Source organism: Lissotriton helveticus, chromosome 11 (assembly GCF_964261635.1).
Source record: "Lissotriton helveticus chromosome 11, aLisHel1.1, whole genome shotgun sequence".
NCBI classification, from domain to species: domain Eukaryota; kingdom Metazoa; phylum Chordata; class Amphibia; order Caudata; family Salamandridae; genus Lissotriton; species Lissotriton helveticus.
In genome coordinates this window covers 912,084,218-912,106,306 of record NC_136072.1, presented here as the reverse complement: position 1 = coordinate 912,106,306, position 22,089 = coordinate 912,084,218, and the positions used below count along the sequence as shown (strand labels likewise).

Sequence of the window (22,089 nt, the reverse complement as noted above, 5' to 3'; positions counted from 1 at the left end):
TTTCCCTTTTTTAATCATACCATCTGGTGCCCCGATTAAAACATTAGGCCAACCAGACAGGTACTTTTAAAGAGTAACTCTACCCCCACTCACTACCCTATTCCTTTTCCAACAAAGTGCTACCGTGTACCTCATAGGTTGTCGCATTCCATGTTCTGCAACGAAATGGATAGGAATTTATGATGAAGCATGCCACCAAGTGGTACCCCTGATGGGTGAAAGTTCTTTAACACAAAAGGATTCTTTTCTCATTCGGCTGACGGGAGGGTTCTTAGATTGATCTAATTGAGTTGGGCTTTATTTTTGTGTAAAAAACATCTGACTCCAACTTGAATTAAAGATGGTTGCTGGTGTATCTCTCAGGCCAATCCATAGTGGCTCACTTTGCAACAGTGACTGTGCCAGGATGCTCACCCTCCTCACATGGACTAGTTCAAAATGAGAAACACTTTAGACCCCACATTTATTTTCAGATGGTATGTCTTGCTAGACATTTGTTACACTATGAGACTATTGGTTTGTTACATAGCTTGAGTCTTACTGCCCAAAAAGACATCAACAGAAACAATAACCAAGGATATCTTAAACAAGGATATGCAACACCTGGTCATAAGTGTGTTTACAAGTGGTACTCAGAAATATTTGTCTAAAATCTCCAACTGGATGACACATAGACTGCTACAGGTCGTAAAAACAGCCTTCTAGCCCTCTGCTGAGGTCGATTCTGGTATTAAAGGCCCTGAATCCAAGCCACAGGGCCTTTAACAACCAGTATAACCCTGTTCAAAAGGGGCATTGGAATATTCCACCCACTAAGGGTAGAATGAAAAAGGGAAAAACACAAACACAAATACTCAAATGTTGAAGCATAAGACTTATTCCAGTCATTATTAGCCTTGAGCACTTCATTGTCTTCTGTGGAGCTCCCAACATACAATATATTGTAGAGGGTGGATTTAAGACGCAATATCACAACACCATTTCTCATCGGACATATCGCACACCACTTTACAACAGACCCCACAAAGCAGAATACTGACCATACACTACACACAGCCTTACCACGTATTTAACTGGTTATACAGGCATCCTATAGCACCTGCTATGGTCAGCTACTTAAAATACATGTACATTTGTAGGGCAATAACCACCCGTACTAACTGAGGGCATATGTAAACAAGATGAGCAACTCTTTAAAAATGACGCTTACCCTCCTGACCACACACTGTCATAAAACCAAATCAGACTCCAGTTCGCGATGGAATCAACTGGGAAGTCATGTCATGGACGACTAAAGATTTGCTGCAATGTCATACTAATGGAAGATGCACCTAAACAAGCAGCAATTAAAAATAACAGCATGTTAAGTCATAGAAATGCTCTCAAAATGGCCCAATACACCGCAGAGGCAGAACTATAGTGGACCAGCACTGTAGATAAAAACAAAGTCTCATGTTACTCCTCTCTGTTGTAGTAGAGATCTGGTACATATCTCCTGTTCTTGAATAACCTGTATTGGTCACCTTCTATTGAAACACACCTGAGAACAAAAGGTTCCCAATAGATCCACTATTATAAAATAAATATTTTTTGATATGTTTTACTTATAATCGAAATTCTGAATGAAAATAAAGAAATCAAAAATACAATGCATGAAACTGAACACTTTGTGAAGAATTGATTTAATGCTAGGTTGGTATCCTTATTTCATAAACGTGGATCTTTTTGATAGCAGTAGTAAAGAGAAAATGTTAATAGAAACTATGTGATGAAAAATAACCTCATACATTTCTCTTTGTTTTCTTCCAAAGGGACGATGCGTCCAGTGAGGAGGAACTTCTATGACCCATCCTCGGCGCCGGGGAAAGGAATTGTCTGGGAGTGGGAGAACGACAATGGCTCCTGGACACCCTACGATATGGATATCTGCATCACCATCCAGAATGCCTATGAGAAACAACACCCCTGGCTTGACTTATCCTCTCTGGGATTCTGCTACTTAATCTACTTCAACAGCATGTCCCAAGTTAATCGCCAGACGCAACGGAAGCGCCGTTTGCGGCGACGCATGGACCTGGCGTACCCACTCACCATGGGCTCCATTCCCAAGTCACAGTCTTGGCCTGTGGGCACAAACTCTGGCCAGCCCTGCTCCTGCCAGCAGTGCCTGCTTGTGAACAGTACCAGGGCGGCATCCAATGCTATTTTGGCATCTCAGAGAAGGAAGGTGTATTCTGGCAATGGCACTGGGACCATGACTGTCCGGCAAAGCAGCACCTTCAGTGGAACAGCGCTGTGGTCCACTGCCAGCGCACCTACTGGAGGGACAACCAAGATGGAACAGGTGCGGACACCGAGTGGCACACAAGTAAACACCTTCTCCCGGAGTCAGAGTGCTCCTGCTACCACACAGCTTCCAGGACAGAACAATCTTAATCGTCCAGGGACTCGGAGGGCAGCCATTTTGAGCACCCGGGCAGCCATTCCTCCAGGGTAAGGCTCTTTCCTTCTCTTCACTCTTGTGTTGGGCCCATGATACTGAGCTCTTTGACTGTGTTACACATGACTCTGGTATTGCCACAGTTTGTTCAATGCCCTAAATCTCTTTAGTTTTAACCTCTTAGAAAGGCAGATTCATTTTTGGGAATTAATGTATCGTTCAATTTTTAAATAGCTGTAAGCCACTTTTACTCTTTTTATCTAGAACTTGTATGTCTACTATGTTTCGTACTTATCCTAGTATGTCACCCTTATCACTACAGCCTTTCTATGTTCTCTTCTCCATGACTTTCTCTTAGCACTCCGCTTTTGCCCTTCATTCTCACTTCTTGATCACTCTGTCCCTAAAACGTATCTTCTCTCTTACTGTCTTTCTTGGTCCCTTATCACACTACTCCTTATCTCAATGTCTGTATTCCCTTCACTCTTACTCTCCATCCTACACCTTTTACTTCCCTGCTCTCTTGTGGTCGTTGAGAGTCACAACAGTGACAAATGGCTTAGGATTTCAAACAAAAGACTAATTCCCTTACATAAATACTGTAGTGGGGAACGTCATCATATACAAGCCACTCTACAATCTCATATTAATTCCTCCTCATTCCATGGTTTTATCATTTTTTCTTTGTAACGAAATTTCAGTTCATACACTAGTTCCTATTGGCGTCCCCCAGCAAATGAATTAATGAATGAATGAATACTTTCTTGTAAAGCGCATGGCTACCCTCGGGCATCCCAGCGCTGTAAGACCAGAGACGTGAAGAGACATTATTGAAACAAAAATGTCTTTAGACGCTTCCTGAAAGCAAGATGGTTAGTTTCATGCCTGATGTTATCTGGGAGTTTGTTCCATCCCTTGGCCGCTTGGAAGGACAGCTGGCGACCGCCCAGCCGGGCTAACTTCACCCTGGGTACTACCAGTAGATTTCGCTGGTTAGATCTTAGATGTCTCACCGATTGATGGCGACGAAACAGGGGGCCGAGTATGGTAGGGCCGACATTATGGATGGACTTATGCGCCAAGCACAACATTTTAAGCATAATCCTCTCCTGGATTGGTAACCAATGAAGCGACCGAAGAGAGGCCTTTGCCGAGCATCGTTTAGGGATTTTCATCAGCAAACGAGCTGCACAATTCTGCAACGATTGCAGAATTTTTATAGGACCTGCTGGGGCCCCCATATAGACAGCATTTGCAAATGTCATAGTTCAAGTTGTCAGGTGTTATTTATTTATCTATTTGTGTTTATGTAAATTGCTACAAGTAGATGGTGTCTGCCTCGGGCACTTTAAGGGGAAACGGAGGTGAAGAAGGTCATACAGAGATATTATTGACACTCTGGCACGGTCCGGTGCTGATTGATTTCAGGATCTTCTTTTTGTGGCTGCTGTGGTGTTTGTGGATCAGCTTGGGGTTGGTCCAATTACAGGAGATATTTTGGTGCACATCTAAATCCAAGTGTTGTTGCTATGTTCATTATGAATTATTTATTGAACTGCATGCCTAAAGATATCATGATGGCCACGGCTTCATTTATTTGTTCAATGTTCTTATACAGTGCTCTAGCACTCACAAGTATTTAGGCACTTTATATTGAAACACAAACAAAAAAGTGACTAAATCGATGTCATTTAACTAATAACACACACAAAATTTCTTTGGACGTCTGTTCCCTAAGTTGCTTCATAAGTCAGTAAATAAGTGGTAAGGAGAGGAGCTATGGGATAGGACTTCAGGAAGGATATGTTGGGGAGATAAGACTGAACTGAGGAAAAGACAGATTGTGTTTGTTTTTACGTGTTTCCTGAGGGTTATGAGGATGAATTGAGTACTGACATTTGTTGGTTGTAAGTTCCAAGTTGAGAAGGATCTGAGAAAGATCTGTTCTGGGCAAAAGTCAGTTTCAATTTGAGGATTTCCTTTCTTTGGTCATTCTGCTGCAGAGATTGCTTTTGCCTTCTGAAATGAGAAGCAATGCAGTGAGGTAAGGGATTATTAATATTTACTATACTGTAGGACAGTCAGCCTCCATGAAAAAGCACAGCTCACCATCATTTAGCCAATGGGTTGGATGGTGATGGAAACCAATTTAGGCATCTTCTAAGCCAGCTGAAAGAAGAGACTAGGTAGGCTTATATGACACAGGAATGGCTGGCCTAAAATGGGTAGTGTTTCGCTTAGCAAAAAACGATCAGTGGAGGTAAATTTTCAGTCCTGTGGATAACTTGGTGGGCTGGGAAAGAATCTAGAAGGGTTATGTGCTGTGAATGAAGTGATCTGACCCAAACCTTTTAATAAGCTAGGTAGAAGACAAGATGGTTGAGTGGCCGACCTCAGATGTCTGGATAGTTGGAAGAGTTGAAAGGCGTTATAAAGAGATTCTGTGGTGCAGCTGTGAAGTGCCTAGTGATGTCCTGAAATACGTTCTTTCCTTGATCGGTGTCCTCACTGCAGCATAAAAAAACTTAAGCTCCACAGTACAGCAAGGTTCAGTACTATTTAGAAGTTGGCGAGAGTCTTTCTTTGAAAGTCAGAGGAGATTACATTTATGTATCTATGCATGGAAATCCCTGCTGCTAGAAAAAGGCAAATCTTTGAGGAGAGCATACTAAACAAATATTAGGAGGTCAGTTGTGCTGACTTTTGGAGTAAATGATGGGGTCGCTGTCAAATAACACGACAGGTGGGCACTCTACAGAGGTAGAACAGAAGCAGTGCTTAATTTGTAAAAAAAAAATAAGTGCTAGGGCCATCGTCAGGAGGCCACTGCAGCTTGCACCACACATTGACCCTGCCATGCTGCCAATGTTAGTACCAACACAACTACTAACCATCACACTCCTACAAGTGTGACAGTTCGGACTACTTTAGACCCCCAAACCTATAAGAATGGCTTGGGTGGCAGATATTCGGCATTTTTAATATATATTGAATTAATAATTAACTGTTGTTGTGCTCATCTCTAAATTAGTCAGACAGCGCCACCTTGTTGCAGACTGTCACAAGCGCTGGTGTGGACAATTAAGTGCTGGCGCCGAGCACCGGAAACCACTGGCTCAAATTAAGCACTGAACAGTGGTCTCCAGCCTTTCTTACAGTGAGAGCTACCTCAGATCATTAAAACTTTCCTGAGCTACTGACGATTCCGAAAGAATATATAACTTAAGTACCACAATTCAAGTATGCCCTATTGTGCTCCAGTAAGCATACCACATTGTTATAATAACCCGATAACAAAAGGATTGCCTGTGGGGTCTATGAAAGCTAAGTGTGCCTAAGGAAACAAAGGAGTAAAAAAAGAGAAAATGAACAAGAAAAGGATGAAGAGGGAAGACACAGGAACAAGGAATGAAAAGTAAGGCATGGCAAAAGAAAAGTAGGGAGCTAGGGCAGAAATAAAGAAGGGGAGAAATAGAAAAGAATGAAGAAAGAGACATGGAGACTGAAAAAAACCCTGAAAAATAGAAAGGAAGAAAGAAAAAGAAGGCAGCAAAAAAGAAGAGAAGGAAAAAGAGAAGAGAAAACAGAAGTAAAATTAAAGAAAGAGGAATGAAAGAAAGTGGAAAAATAAACAGAAGAGGAATAAATAAGGAACAGGAAAGAAAGCAGCAGAAAAAAAGAAAGAAAAGAACGGAGTGGAAAACAACAAAACACACAAAATGTAGTGAATAAAAGTTGAGAAAGAAAAAGAAAAAATAAAGAAAAATAAGTAGAGAAAGAAGGAAGGAACAAAAAAAAGTAAAGTTAAAGAAGAAAGAAAGTAGAAGAATCAGAAATAAGGAACAAAGAAAGAGAAATGGAAAATGTAGAGGAAAAATGGAAAAGCGAAAAGTAAAGAAATAAAAACAGCAAGAAAGAGAAGGGAAGAAAAGATGAAAAAGGAGAAAAGCAAGCCAGAAGGAAAGAAAGGTAGACTGAAAGAAAGAAAGAGAGTAAGAGAGTAAAATGAGAAAGGAGAGTAAGCAAGAAAGAGGGATTAAAAAATGAATTAAGATGGGAATTTTCTTTTAATTAAGATGTAAAAAGAAAAAATGAATTAAGATGGAAAAGACTTGAAAGAAAAAGCCAAGGAAGGGGAGTAGAGAAAGAAAGGAAAAAAGAAAGAAAGCGAGAGAGAGAAAGAACGAGAAATAAAGAACATTTTCAGACGAGGGTACTCTGCACTTTAAGTTTCCTGGGCCTCTCAGAACGAGGTGCACAATGTTTGAAAGTGCTTCCTCAGCAAAAGGGAAGCTGCATGTTTTAAAACCTGCTGACAGACAGTTATATGTGAGATTCCCAGGGGCAGGCAGCGAGCTACTTGTAGCTCATGATCGACCTGTTGGAAAGCCCTGTGATACGGAACATCAGTTTGGAAGCCAAAGAGGTCGCCATGTGTCCTAAGTACGTTAGGCGCAATGCAGCAGCACTCCACGGAGGTGCCTGGACCTCAGCAAGGAGCTGTGGTGCTCGGGAGCAGTCGTATGGGCGAGAGGAATTAGGCCACTGGATGTGATGTTCTGATGATGCACCCACACTGTGTCTCAGGGGGCTATAATGGCTTCAGTTTCATTTTTTTGTTAGCATGATCTGCACTCTATTCCAGGTTAAAGCTACAGATGCTCATGACAAAATCCCTCTGCCTTAAAAGACATCCTTTAAATGAGCTCTTTTTTTACCCAAATGTAGATTTACAATGTTGTTAATAATATAATGCTGTGTGTGCAAATAAAGAAAGCCTAGATTGATTGACACTCCGCTTGCCAGAGTGCTCCACTTTCCTTGCACAAGAATAGCTCTTGATTAAGTTTCATAGGACGCCACCATTTCAAGATGGCTGCTTTGCAGCGGCAAACCAATCAATCAGGGGAGGATACCTTTATACAGGAAGTTCAGTTTATCTTGCTTGTACCCAGAAATAATGTGCAATAATGCGCTCCTTGAGTGTAGGAGCAAACTATATACCATGCAGTATCCACATTCTCCCTGTCTCCCTCGAGAAATACCACTATAAAATGTTTGCTTTAGCAATACTAGTGTCGATTTGCCAATAGACTAAATGATAAAAAGCCCACTAGCCGCCGTGTGGGTGTGCTACCTGAATTTAAATGTGGCCTCACGACTTATCGCAAAAGACTATTGCTATAAGATGCCTTGGTTCCAAATAATTCCTCCCACAAGCTACTAGGCACTAGCGTGTACTAGATGTCTCCGCTTCGCCTCACAGTCATAAAATATCGTCCTGCAAAAACATTGAGTGTTGCATATCGACTACCACTATGTTGTCAGGTAAGTATGCATATGCAAATGTAGTTGTGCAATTTTTAAACCCACATCAACATGCCTTGAAGATATTCAGTCCTGATCTGGCAGTACTGGACATCAGGTGATTTCCCAGTGGTCTGGCAGGCTGGTGCCTGGTTTTACTGCTAGTGTGGGCTGGTTTTGTTTCTGGGGTCTTTAGCACTTTGGTGCTTTACAAACAATTGTATTGATTGTTCATACCAGGAATATGGCGCCATTTTGCGATGACCCTGTCAGTCAGCAAATTTACAATCAATCTACTTGGGATAGACGTAGGACAGCATATAACGTACACAGTTTAAGTTTGTTCAAAATGTTGGATTATCACGTCAAAAACTCGCAGTTCTTCACATTCTCCAGCTTCCCCTAACTACCCCCCCTCCCTTCCCTCCCTCCAGGCGTGTCACTTAAGTCCAGATCAGAAATGTATGGTAGACCTAGGTACCAAGGAGGGGGCGTTGTCATTGATTGAGATATTGCTGTAGGGGATCGCGCCCCAGATTGGTAATCCAATGCCATCTCTAGCTGGTGCATTACAACCTATGCAAAGCAAATGGTTTTGTCCACTCCAAAACCATTTATTTTTACTTTTGGTTGGTTCCTGTCTCATGCATGGTCGCCACCAGCAGTGCTGATGTTCAGGGGGAAGGGATGGTTAGGGTCTGCATTTGCTTGGCTCACAGAGTCCAGGACACATGAGATTAAGACACTTCAAAATTAAAGAGAACATATGTCTTTATAATGTGATCATTGCAACCCATTTCAGTTTAGGGTGTTAAATTATACCATGGCTTTGCGTGACAATTGTTAAAAGTGATTCTAATCATGAACTTGGAAACATTCATGCCCCCTTGCCACTTCCCTGATGATGATATTATTAGTGAACCAAGAGGGAATTCAGGTGTCTTTCGCCCCCTGTGTGTGGCCTGGAGCATTGGCATAAATGGAGTAACCTGACTGTCTTTTATGTGCAGCATACACCCGAAAGTGATGTGTTTGAAAGCACTCTCATCTGATGATGAGGGGAAAGGGGTCACAGTGAAAAAAGGTAACTGCATAGGATCACACAGTGCGGGAAAGTGGAATGTTTCGCATTGTGCCATTCAGTCACTAAAAGGTTATCTGTTTCTCTCTCCCATTTGATGCTCAATGTTTAATAGTTTGTGTTTATTTCTTTGATGTGCTAAACCAGTGTACATGCATGCTTCTCTGTGATTGGCTGTAGTAGTTTTTGCGGAGGATGATTTTTTAATGCAGAAGATAAACTAAAAACCAGAGCATCCACCCTTGGTTAGTGCATTGAGACTGTTTGCCTCACGGGATAAAAGTCTTTGTCTTCTATTTTTTTTATTAATTCATCACCCACTCCTCACCCAACCAACTATTCATTCATTCAGTGAGCCATGCAGCCATGTCTCCAATCTCCATCCAGTGATTAGACAAGGTTCTATGATGAAAAATGTGTTATAAAAAACGCACCATAGCTGCTATTTTTTAAAGCATTTAAGGGGTCAGAAGAACCTACCATACACGGCTGCCTGTGCTGAGGCTCTCTGGCTGCGACCACTCACTACATGCAATATAAGTGCTGGGCTGACAAACTTTCACAGGGCTGTTTTTCGTTCTAAGCGCAACCCCTGACTTGATGTGTGAGTTCTGATTTAATCCACACCCAGTGACACAGTGATTTATTGTGTTATGCTGGATTTTCAGAGTCTTTCAAGCAGCTGTATGACATTTGTCTAAATTGGTTCTCCCTGCCTGGGAGAATGTTTGCTGTCAGATGGTTAGTTGGTCTCACTGAAAGCACTTCACCGCCTTCTCAAGGGGATCTGGGCACTATATGCAGGACCACTGGAACTATACGATTGCCCGTCTGCTTCCTATTTTTGCATAGTTATAGATTTGCTGCAATTTCCACATAATCTATTGTCTGGTGCATAATCTGCAGATTTTAACCCTAAAAAATAGTTTCCAATGCAAACGGTTGAAAAGTTACTACAACGAATGACTAATATTGCTGTGCAGTGGAGGGCCTTTTGCAAATGTTGATTAGTTACCTTTTTGTTGCTAATTGATATATTTAGGTGTCAAACTGGTACTATAAGGTGCGCCCAATGCCCAGAAAGCGTTAACAAGTGTAAAAAATACAAAATAATGCTAGCAAAAAAGTGTGCCACATTACGCTGCATAATTTGCCTTTTCTTGCCGCATAAGTTACTGAACCCTGCTGCCTTTTTGGAGTTCCCCTGCCGCATAATTCCAGTGGCCCCAGCTATATGGCTAATCAGTACAAAGGTCGATGATGCGCAAGAGCGGGTCCGATGCACAGAAAGGTGTTTAGTCGGTGCTGTTTTCTAATTGACCGAAAGGCTTAGTCATCTGTACGATCACCGCCACACTGGCGAAATGTTTTTGCCTGACTGGTACATGCCTGCTTTTGAGGTTCTCGAATCGCACTGGAGGGTGTGGTCTTAAGGAACAGTCACACTCGTGCTCTGAGTTGGTGGGTGCTCCCTACGAACATACATGGGGCAGCAACAGTGAGTACATGGGCAGAGCAGCTTTCCTCAGACAGGCCACGGGAGCGAGGGCGCTGCGCACCGGCCCATGCGCCTGCTGCGCCGACTGCGCACCGAGCTGCCTTCCTGAAGGTCGCTGATGCTTGTTGCTAAGGTAACCCGGCTCAGGTGCAGCCTGCTGGAGGCACAAGAGGATTGTAGGATAATCGCTGAAGCTCAAAGCACACGCTCCCTCCCGCCCTCCCGCCGCCTCTCCCCCTCCCCCCTCTCTCTCGCTAAGCACACCTCTGTCACCCTCACCTACCCTTCGCTCCGTCAATCTCTCTGTTACCCCCTCTCTCTAGCACACCTGTCTCTCACCTGCCTCTCTCTCTCTTATGATCCGTCCCTCGCCAACACCTCTCTGCATCAGCAGCCCCTTCGCGTCTCTCTCGCTTACCCAGACTCTCTCTGCCTCTCGCTTCTTAAACATACCAATCACACTCATCTCCCCTCCCCGTCCCTACTCGCCTTCTGCATCTCTGACCAGACACGTTCTTTCTGTCTCTCACCTCCCCCCTCTCTCGCTCGCATGCCCCTCTCTCTGTCTCATACCAAAATGTGCTCTCTCTTCAATCCTCTATTTCTCATGCTCACTCTGTACCTCTCGCTAGCCTCTCTAGCTGACGTTGTCGCCCTTGTCTCCCTCTCAGCTGCTTCTCTTTCTGTCTTTCGCTGGCACCCCTCCCCCTCCTGTTTTACGCACGCCAGGAGCCCTTCTCTGTTTCTACTGCATCTAGGGCCTCATAACATCAGTTTTTGCGCTTCGAATCTAAGCAGATGTGTCACTTTGTAAACCCCTGCACATCATTATACCTACGGCAGGTATAATGTATGCAGGGGGGGGGAGTTCCACCGCAAAAAGCCTCGTAGAAGTGACACAATGAAATCAATGAGATTTTACTGTGTCACTTCTAGGACGCCGTTGCGTCAAAATCTTGCACCTACCTCACAGCAGGCGTAAGACTGACGCAGGCCCTTTCACATGGGGCTTACCCCATGTGAAACGACGTATTGCTGGAGTTGCGTCACTTTTGTGACACACTCCAGCAATACGTCACTTTTGCGCTTACAGATACGTCAGAAATACTGACGTATTTGTAACTCCTTCGACATGATGCGTCCTACATTAAATATGACGCATCAAGTATGTCGCAAGGAGTGCGCATTGAGAAGTGACGCATCGCTGCTTTCACGCAGCGATGCTTCATTTGTCATAAATGAGGCCCCTAGTTTTCATTTACACATCGGATTCTTTACCTGCTTCGAGCTTTTACGCTGTCCACCCTCTCTCACCTCCCTGCTCCCCCAGTCTGCCTCTCTGTGTCACTTACGTGTACCCCCATCTCTCTGTCCTTCTTTCTCTCTGTCCCCTGGGCTGCCTGGGCCACTCAAACCTGTTATACCATTTTACTGCCTCTTCCCTCTGTTCTCCCCACTGTTCCGCTGCTGCGTAGTTTCCCTTCTCTCCCTCGCCGCTTCCCTCCCTCTCCTCCCAGCCTCACCGATCGCTCCCCCTTACCTCTCACACCTCTCGAGTCCCGCCATCTGTCCACTGAATGGCCTCGCTGTGCTTCATTGCGTCTGGCTGCACAGTACATATTTCTTTCCCACTCTCCAGCCTCTACTTCACCCTTTTTACGACTCTCTAGACGGGCGCTTGTCTATATATACCTTTATCTAGTTTAGTGGTTCTCTGCCCTCTTTTATCTCCCTTCAGAGCAATTTTATGCACACACACTGTAACACTTGCTCTCTCTGTTTTGTCTCCTTTCATGTTACCCATCGTCTCTCCTATTATCTCGATCCATATTAATTTTCCTGCAGCCTTCTATTACCTTCGTGTTCTACATCCTTCTGCCTCTGTTTTTATGTCTCTTCATGTTACTCGCCACCCCTGCCTTTGCCTGGCTCCTTCAATCCCCCCTCGTGCTGGGAGCCATTGCTATGACAACTGCAGTGAAAAGTCGACATGGCCAGATCCTGCAGCAGTGGGTACCAAGCTTTTTAGAACCACCACCCACTTTTTAGAACAACAAACGTTTGCGACCCACCTACCTTTAATGGACATGAGGAGGGGTGATTTTCGAATGTAACGTGTGGTAGCGCATTGTCATTTATAGACAGCACATTTTCCATTAGGATGGGCACTCGATATGCACAGAAATAAAGTTTTGCTGATCAAACTATATGGTACAGAAAGGATAATGCATGGAAATCGGTTTTCCGTGAACATTTATCATTTGTGGATCACCAAGTAAGTGTCTTGATTTGTTTTGATCCTATTAAAATCTCGGTTTCAAGCACTCTTCAGCATTACAATAAAGTGCTTCAGTTTAGCTTTCCCAACTGCTGGATTCATACAGGTAATTTAAAGACATCTTTATTTATAGTTCTGACCCACCAAAAAAATCAGCTTGAGACCCACCGTTTGAGAATCACTGGCCTAGACAGTGCTTCATACCTGTGTTCACAAGCCTGGCCCGGGAACAGCCCTCTTGCCTCCGAGACTGGTACACCAGTCAGACTACCAGTGGTGCCCAGGCAGACCCGATGATCTCCTAGGGGGCACGGGGTAGGTGGCCCTAAGGTCCTCCACAAGCCCTCCACAAGAGGCACAACTTTCTATTTTGCTTGCTCCTCCCAGTGTCACAGTCACCCACTGTCCTCTGCCGGTCTTCCATTTCTGAAATAGTTGGTTATTTCTAACTCGAGCAACTGCATTCCCTCTGTTGGACTGATTGTTAAGCAGGGCTATATGAACTATGGAAAATGAGTAATCAAACCCTACTGGGTCTAGGAACAAATCCCAGATGTTGCTTCAATAAAGCATGATTTAAACCAAATTTGTGCATGAATCTCCTCCTTTTTTAGCTGTGGCTTCTCTCTTCATTCTATTGTTTTCTTGTACCCATCCCCTCTTTCTCCACAGTTTGTCTTTTTTATTCCTGTGTTGTCCAATGTCTGTTCCATCTCCATCTCCTCTCTGTCTCTCTCTCACACATACGCGCACACTGCTTCCGTCCCGTCAGCCTGGCGTCCAACCCGCCCCCCAACAACAGTGGCTCCCCCGGCCCGCTCTGAAGCAGAGCCCAGGCTCCCCGCTCCGCGGGGGCCAGAGCAGCGCCGGGGGCTCCTCTCTACACCAGGGATTTATCGTTCTCCCGGACCTGCAGGATCACCATGCAGCCCCCGCCGAGAAGGGTGAGCCCTGGCCGTGCTCCCCAGCCGCCCCACGTCTGCAGCAGCCCCCTCAATTCTGGGCTAGTGGAGAGGGCCCTCGGGGCACACACACTCTTCCGCAAAACAAAGCAGTGGGGCCGTGAAAACACCAGATGCAGGCAGCAGCCCTGCAGCCACATTCAAATGAAAGAAACTATGCCACGGACTCTCCTGGACTTCTTAACTTTTTCTTTTGTCCTGGCCACCATTTTGCTGCTGCTCTCGGCCGCTTTTCTCTGGACCCTGACTCGCCATCTTGTCCATTCCCTCGTCCTTTAACCCTTTTCCCTCGTTTCCCCCTTGACGATCCTCAAATGTTTCTTCCCTTTTCTGATTTGCCTTTTCTCCATACCCTTGTATCCCTCCCACCCTCCCTTGGTGCTGTGACTGCATCCCCCCTCCGACCCCACTTAATGGAACTCTGCTTTTCTGTATATAGAGATAACTCTAATCACTAATATATGCAGTAGACATTTGTACTCTCTACCATTCCTATGTGACTCTTAGAGTATATCCATTCGTATCCCTTTTCTATGTATATAGAGATAACTCTAATCACTAGTATATGCAGTAGTCCTTTGTACTCTCTACCATTTCTATGTGACTCTTACGGTATATCGATCCGTAACACTTCCCTATGTATATAGAGATAACTCTAATCACTAGTATATGCAGTAGACCTTTGCACTCTCTACCAGTCCGATGTGACTCTTAGAGTATATCCATTTGTATCTCTTCCTTGAGTGACTCAACTATTTGTACATCTGCAATTTCTCTTTCTGTTTGTATCTCTTCCTTATGTGACTTTGCATCTTGTACATTTGCAATTTTTTCTGTTTGTATCTTTTATGTAACGCATGTAATCCTAAGTCCTTATGTTTTGCAACTGGTTCTTATGTAAAGCGCTCTGACACCTTCGGGTAAAGTTTGCGCTATATAAAATCGCATTAAATAAATAAAAATAAAAACTTAGGGGTCAATTAGGATGGCGGACGGACAAAGTCCGTCCGCCATCCTGTCGGAGGACGGGACCGTCCGCCACAGGGGCGGGTGTCCCATGCCTCGAATTAGGATGCACCCGCCACAGCGAAAGTACCGCCCGCCGCAATGCAAAAAATGCATGTTGTGCGTTTCAAAGCACAACATGACAGGCACCGCGCGGTGCCTGCCATGTTGTATTCTGAAAACGCAGGGGGGTACCATAGGTATCACCCATGTGCACCCCCACCACCTCTTCACCCTGGGGGCCCGCAACGGGCCCCCAAAGCAAGGACCGTATGCTTTTTCGTGGCGGCATTGCCGCCACGGAAAGGCATTCCCCTCAGCCCATCCTAATATGGCTGGTGGTGTCTGATAGACACCGCCACCATATTAGACCTTTTTCGCCACGGTCGCCTTGCGACCGCGGCGGAAAAGCGGCAGACGGTTTTCCCGTCCGCCACGGCCCCCCCCCCCGCCATTATAATATGGCGGGGGGAAATAGGCGGTGGACGGGCAAGGATGGCGGACGGATCGCCACGGCCTGCATGGCGGTGGCGATCCGTCCGCCATCATAATTGACCCCCTAGTCTTTAACACTTGCCCTTTCTAGCTCTTTCTCTGTTACTTTCGTTCTGTTTTCACTATTGTTCCCTCTTTTTGTCTGTAGCTCTCTCATTTTTAACCCTCTCTCTCTTTCTCTCCTCGTTATGTGTTTCACTCTCTAGCTCTATCCCTCGCATCCCATCTTATTTTCTTTCTTTTGCCTGTTTTTTCACCCTGAACCCACTTGGGCCAAAATCTCAGGCTGTCTCTTTGCCCTTTCCTTCTGTTCTCTGTGACAGTTTACAACCTGAAGTCCAACACATCAAACATGGAAAAGAGTCCTTTTGCTTCAAGTTTCATAGTTTCTTCCTGTGATCTCGTTTGGATTTCTGCTGGAGCATACTGCACAAATAAGGAATTACAGATGGGTGACAGAATAACAGGGGTGTTTTTCATCAGGTGGTTCTGGGTGATATGAAATAGACAATGAAAGTGAAGCTCGAGTTGTCTAGGATTTCCCTCAGCACTTCAACTTGAAAAACATGCCACCTTTTCAGTGTTACCCATCTATAGTTTTACTTTATGGAATGTATGCCACCTCCATTCCTGCCATCAGCTGTGCATGACAAAACAGAAGAGGGGACCAGGGGACAAAAAAGGTCCAGCATATGTGCCCCAGGGTATAAACTGTGAAAACAAGAAGTATGCTGTTCCTATAAAGGGAGGGGAGGTAGGAATGGTAGTGCAGTACTCACCGAAAGGGCACAAGCGGGGAATGCTCCTAATAGGAGCAAGAGCCCTCACACACCCGAAGGATGTCATGCTTCATCATCAGGCAGCTCCTCGCTGGGCCGTCCCTGCAATGCCCAACGTGCTGCGCAAGGGGGCTCTTTGCCAGAGATTTTTTATCTGTGATCTTGGCCGATGATGAAGAGTGGGTGTGTGTGGTATGTGTGGTGTATAAAAGGGTGATTAGAGTGCAGGGAAAAATGTGGGCTAAAAATAACTATGAGATCCCGCTGAACCAACTTTAATTAGCTGGTTCTATGTTATGATTAAAATAACCGTCAATGTTGCAAGAGAAGGATGTAATAATCCTATCGAGCATATGTTGAGTAAGGATGTGGGTCTACGTGTTTCATGCCTACTAGCGTCTGTGAGATCGTGGCATTTCTTCAGGACCGATAAACCCTATTATCTACTCACTGAAGGGGAGTTAATATACATGTGAAAATAATTAACCAAACCATCACCAAGTTACACCAACCATAGCGGTGTCCCTTCAGGGTAAGAACCCAAAGCGGGTAGGAGATGGGAGCCAATCGCTCCGGTTTAAACGGGCGCTCAATGACGTCGCAATACACTGTGAGTTGGTAAACGCATTTAGCGGCTGACCTACCCTCCTATCAATCCGGAGCAGACGCACTTCCATTCCTATCTCCTCTCCCTTTATAGGAACAGCATACTTCTCTTTTTCATTATCTGTGCAGAAGCAGAGATGCCATGTGGAGACATGCACATGCTTTACCTCAACTCCTATCCTGTGTTACACCAGGTGTCCTGCAGTTGCCTTCACCATACTGTGTCCATCACTAACAAAAAAGGAATGCCTTGCATCCTGCCACTCTTCCATACCAGTCAGTATTACCTTCCACTGCCATGCAAACATTCCTGGTGCCCTACATTCACCATTTGCATTTATCATCTCCTGCCCGGCCAATACAAAAAAACTGGTGCCCTGCCACCCCACACCCTCCTGTCTTCAGTTGGTTGTAAAACAAAATATCAGAGCTAAAACATTGATGAAAAAATATCGACTTTACCAATTTTTTATAAAAAGGACAAAATATTGATAACAAAAATACAGAAACCAAATATCATCACTAAATAAGTATATAGAATTTTTAATATAAAACAGTATATTAACTTCAAAAATATATTTTCTTGAAAATTACATTAAAATACATATAATATAAAAAAAGGCAATTACATTTCATAACTTACAAACACAGTAAACATAAACTTTAAAATACAAAATAATAATAAACATAGTATATAAATAAACACAGCTATAAAATAACCATGAATAATAAAATAAAAAACGAACAATTAACAATAATTAAAAACACTATTTACCCAATAAATCATACATGAAAAATACTAAAATAAAAATATATTTTTTAAAACAATATACCAGAGAACTCCAACAATTTGTTTAAATAACACGGTTTGTGGACAAATAACCAGAAAAGTCAGTCCATAAGTCCAAGGTCATGTGATATATTTTCGCTGTCATTACTGTGGTTACACGCTTTCAACCAAGTACATGATCATCAACCGACACATGTTTCGTCCCCAATGGGACTTTTTCAAGGCGTGTGACTACAATCTGTATTTCTTATTCCTCTAACAATAATAGATGAATTAAGACAATATAGGTGCCAGACTATGAGCTTCTTCTGGGTCATGTCTTCTGTGGCCTATTGGACTGTTGGATTCTTCCTAATGGCAAACATAGTCATCCTCATCTGTTTATCATCAATATTTACACGCTTACAATGCAGTAGTGGTGCTATTCAGTTATGGGCAACACCGGTGACACTTCGATTTCCCTCTGTCTATCCCCTCACATCTTTTGAGAGGTGACCAGCAGGTTCAGAACTTACTGGTTTGAACTCTTTGTCATGGAGATCAGTGCATTCTTCCCCAGTTCTGCTCCTTGATTCCATCTCCTATAGCACTGGCTATAGATTCTCTGTTGTTGCCATGGCCAAGGGGTCTTCTGCATGGCTTCCCTTCTTTTTCATTGATTCTCCTCTCAGAGTGGATCATGCCCGGGTATGTCTAATAATCTGAGGGTGGTAAAGGAGGTCATGCTAACTTCTCTTTCCTCAGATGGCCAGCTTTTCCATCATGATACTTCCCTCTGCATCCCAATCAGAATAACAACCTCAGTCTCTCATTCAGTCACAACATTTCTGGTGAGAGTATAGAATATCTTGGAATCCATCTTACTGTAAGTGAAAGGCAACTCTCAATGGGGCACTACAGGAAGGAGACAGCTGGCAATAGCATATTACATGCAGCCACCCATCATCCCACCAACGTCAAATGGAGCATCCCGTATGGTGAGCTACTCTGCGACAGATTGAATTGGTCCAATAAGGAAACATATGGTGCTGTGTAGTACCATGGTGGGAATATTCAGTGAGAGGGGATATCCCAGTAGGGTACTGAACTCACCTGAGGGGAAAGTAGAGTCCTTTAAAAGGGATAATCTCCTCTTTTGGCAAGAAGAAAGGGAAAACTGTAAAAAAAGAATACTGTGTGATTCATTACTGACTTTAGCAATAAATCAATTAATGTAAAGAAACTGATGAACAAGGACTGGGCAATCCTGAGGGCAGATCCCATTATGAAGACCATTGTTGGACCACACTCCAGCACCACATTTAGCAGAGCCAGGTCATTAGCCTCACACATAGCCACTTCCAACTATCGACCAAGGGCGGGTGGCTGAAAAATGTAAGGGGATTCTTCGGGTGTGGCAAATGTAAGGACTGCAAGAGCAGCACTAATTGCAACACCTATCAGCTAGCCAATGGCAAAGAGAAAAATCGTACAATTCATAACGTGCACATATAATTCTTGTGTTTATGTATTGTAATGTCCGTGCAAGCTCTGGTATGTGGGGAGTACCACCTTCTCAGTCAAGAAGAGGATCTTGGAACATCTAAGAGTGATAAGGAATCATGATGAAACGTCTCCGGTTGCCAGGCATTTCTTTACTAAACATCAAAGTATTCCTGATCTCCTCCAGTTCTATGGCATTGACCGGATTGACAAGCCAACAAGGGGAGGAGACAAAAAAAGGCTACTTTGCATCAAGGAGTCACACCTGATTATAGAGCTCTACACCAAAGTCCCCCATGGGCTTAACATGGACGAAGAACTCACAGTGCACGTATAATATGAACGTCTTCTTTCTGTTGCCACCATTCTGCTGTATACTTGTCTGTTTTGTGGTCCAACTACACATTCTTCTGTGTACTGATTCCTTGATTATTGTGAAGTGATTTGTCTAAAACTGATTTATTTCATTGTCTACTATGTGGTGTGACGTTGTTTGAATCCATTATGGTATACATATCACTTCAGGTACAGACAGGCCTGTCTGTCCCCCCCACTGGGTGTTGATTGTATTTTTGTACTATGACCTCCTTATCATTGCATTTGGGGATACTTGCGCATCCGTTGTGTGGCATTATAGAATAATGATATGTATTCTACAGAGATTATCCAGCATACAAATAACAGACTATCAACAAATCTGTATGGCAACAATAGATGTCAAAGCTTTACATACCTCCATACCTCACAATCTAGGCCTAGAGGCGGTAGAAAAAGCATTATTGGAAAGTGACTATGAACAAGACATGAGAATATTTTTAATGGAATTGCTGGAATTCACCCTAATGCACAGTTACTTTGTTTACCAAGATGAATGGTACTTACAGAAAAGTGGTACATCAATGGGAAATCCGACTGCACCAACATATGCCAATATGTTTATGACAGAATTCGAGGAAGAACATATTCTACAAAAAGAAGATTGGAACAGACATGTTCGTCTATACGTACGTTTCATAGATGACATCTTTATCGTATGGCAGGGACCACAAGAAACGTTAACCAAGCAGATTGAAGAGCTAAATAGTATAGACACCAGGATTCAATTCACATGGGAAATAAAAAAAGACAACATACATTTTCTGGATGTGGAAATATCAAACACCCCCAAGGGGTTTACTACTAATCTATTCAGAAAGAACACTGATAGAAACAACATCTTAAGATTTGAGAGCTATCATCCTTCAGCACTGAAAAAACACCTACCCTATTCACAACTCTTGAGGGTTAAAAGAGTAGTCTCGGAATCATAACAATTGGAAATATGAACTGATGAAATGATCAAAAGGTTCAAGAAAAGAGGATATCCAGATAACATACTACAAGAAGCCCAACACAGAATGTAAATGTAAATGTAAATGTATTTCGATTTATATAGCGCACGAATCACCCAGGGGTCTCAAGGCGCTTGCTTAGGGAACCCGTCCTGGTATTCCCCTGTGAGATACCCCGGCAGGGTATTCACAAGGTGAAAGCCAGGCATCCCGCCGCGAGGGGCCGTAGTGGAGATTAAGCAAGCTATTGCCCAGAGTCGCAGAGTGTGACCCCGTGAGTCGAGTAGGCACCGGAGCGAGAATTGTCGAGTCCGTGGAATTTTTGAGCCCGAGAACCGCCAAGGCGGGGAATCGAACCCTGGTCCACGGCTGATCTCAGCTTCCGGGTCTGCCGCCTCTAACCACTGAGCCACACTTCTCCACAGAATCCAAAACATCAAGAGAGAAGATTTGTTTAAACCACAAACAAAAAAAACAGAGTCAAGGATCACATGTGTGAGCAAATTCTCTACGAAAAGCCACCAATTAAAAAAAATCATAAAAAAACATTGGCCTTTATTGGCGGCAGAACCAGATTTTTCAAAGTTACATTTGTTATGGAACCTTTATTTGTAAACACCAGGTCCAAAAATATAGGAGAACTATTAAAATCCAGCCACATAAAATCACCAGTTACCATATACAGAGGCACACAACCATGTTTGAACTGTCACAATTGTGCTAACATTCAGAAGGGAAATAGTATTCCTCATCCCGTCACGGGCAAAGAAATTAAATTGAAAGTGAATGGAACATGTGACACTACTAACATTATTTACCTTCTTAGATGTCCATGCGGTAAAAATTATGTGGGACAAACTGAAAGGAAACTAAAAATCAGACTCAACAAACATAAAAGTAACATTCGCACCAAGATGTTAAAATCTACGTTAGCGACACATTTAATTGAAGCTCAACATAAAATTTACGATATAAGAGCCTGCATTCTGGAGGTAATAGAAAGAAAAACTGGAACAGACAACAAAAAGACTCTCTTAAAACGAGAAAATCGTTGGATTTATTATCTGGAAACCATGAAACCCAAAGGACTCAATGAAAGGATTGAATTTTTATGTTACTTATAAAATAGTGTTGTATATATCACTTGGTATTGTCGTGAAGGCACCTGTAAATCAGTATGTAGCACCATTATATTCCTGCAACTTAAGTAATCAGGCAGTATACACACAACCCTGTGTTTTGTTCAATTTAATGGAACTATAAAGCACTAACAGATTCAATGCACGTTAAAGATATGGCTTTAGGCAATGTCCCTTTAAGAACAGTCTTTCGCTTTTGAATAGTCCGTTTTCCATTATATTAAGACGCCGACGTGCGCACTCGCATACACGGCTTCCACAGCTTTCGCAGAACGCCTAAACACGAAGTTACTGAAACAAACTAATTGCAGTAAGCACAGGTTGAATATGGCACGCGCGTAAAGCGGCAGATGAAACCCACATCAGTTAGGTAACATGAAACTGTAATATTGTTTATGACTAGCACGCGGACTTGAATTTAGGGCATGAGGCCACTATTATTACTGAGTTTTTAAACTCACGAGACATTAGAGAGATGTTCGTTTTTTTAAAGAAGTGCAGGTACGCTAATTTGAAAAAGGACAATCCGCCATAAAACATGTATTTGTTTGTATTGTTATATATATATGCAGCTATCAAAGTGAAGGGTTTGGTAAGCACATTATATGATTTACGTTTAAAATTGTTGGGAAACAGATAGAAACAGAGCAAGCATAAAGGTTTAATCATATGACTGAGTGGTGGCAATTCATATGGATTTAAAATCATAGTATTGTTGTTACTCTTGCAGATTTATCCCCCGAAGAAGGCACTAATCGCCGAAATGCATTGGGATTAATGAATTTATAACGTGATGCATGGAAATGATACATATTTATCAGCATACAACGTTGAAAAGCTTAAAAGTATGATGTGAATGAAACATCGTTTATGAAACAATTGGAATAAAAATGAAG

The 22,089-nt window shown here is 43.3% G+C and overlaps 1 protein-coding gene across 1 annotated transcript in view; it reads left to right on the top strand.

Annotated features, from left to right (window-relative positions):
• Positions 1 to 22,089, top strand: part of DTX1 (deltex E3 ubiquitin ligase 1) — a 360,224-nt gene that overhangs the window by 141,012 nt on the left and 197,123 nt on the right. The window contains exon 3 of the mRNA XM_078667169.1: positions 1,812 to 2,493. Within this exon, the coding sequence (XP_078523295.1) occupies positions 1,812 to 2,493 (682 nt within the window). The remainder of the gene's footprint in view (positions 1 to 1,811; positions 2,494 to 22,089) is intronic.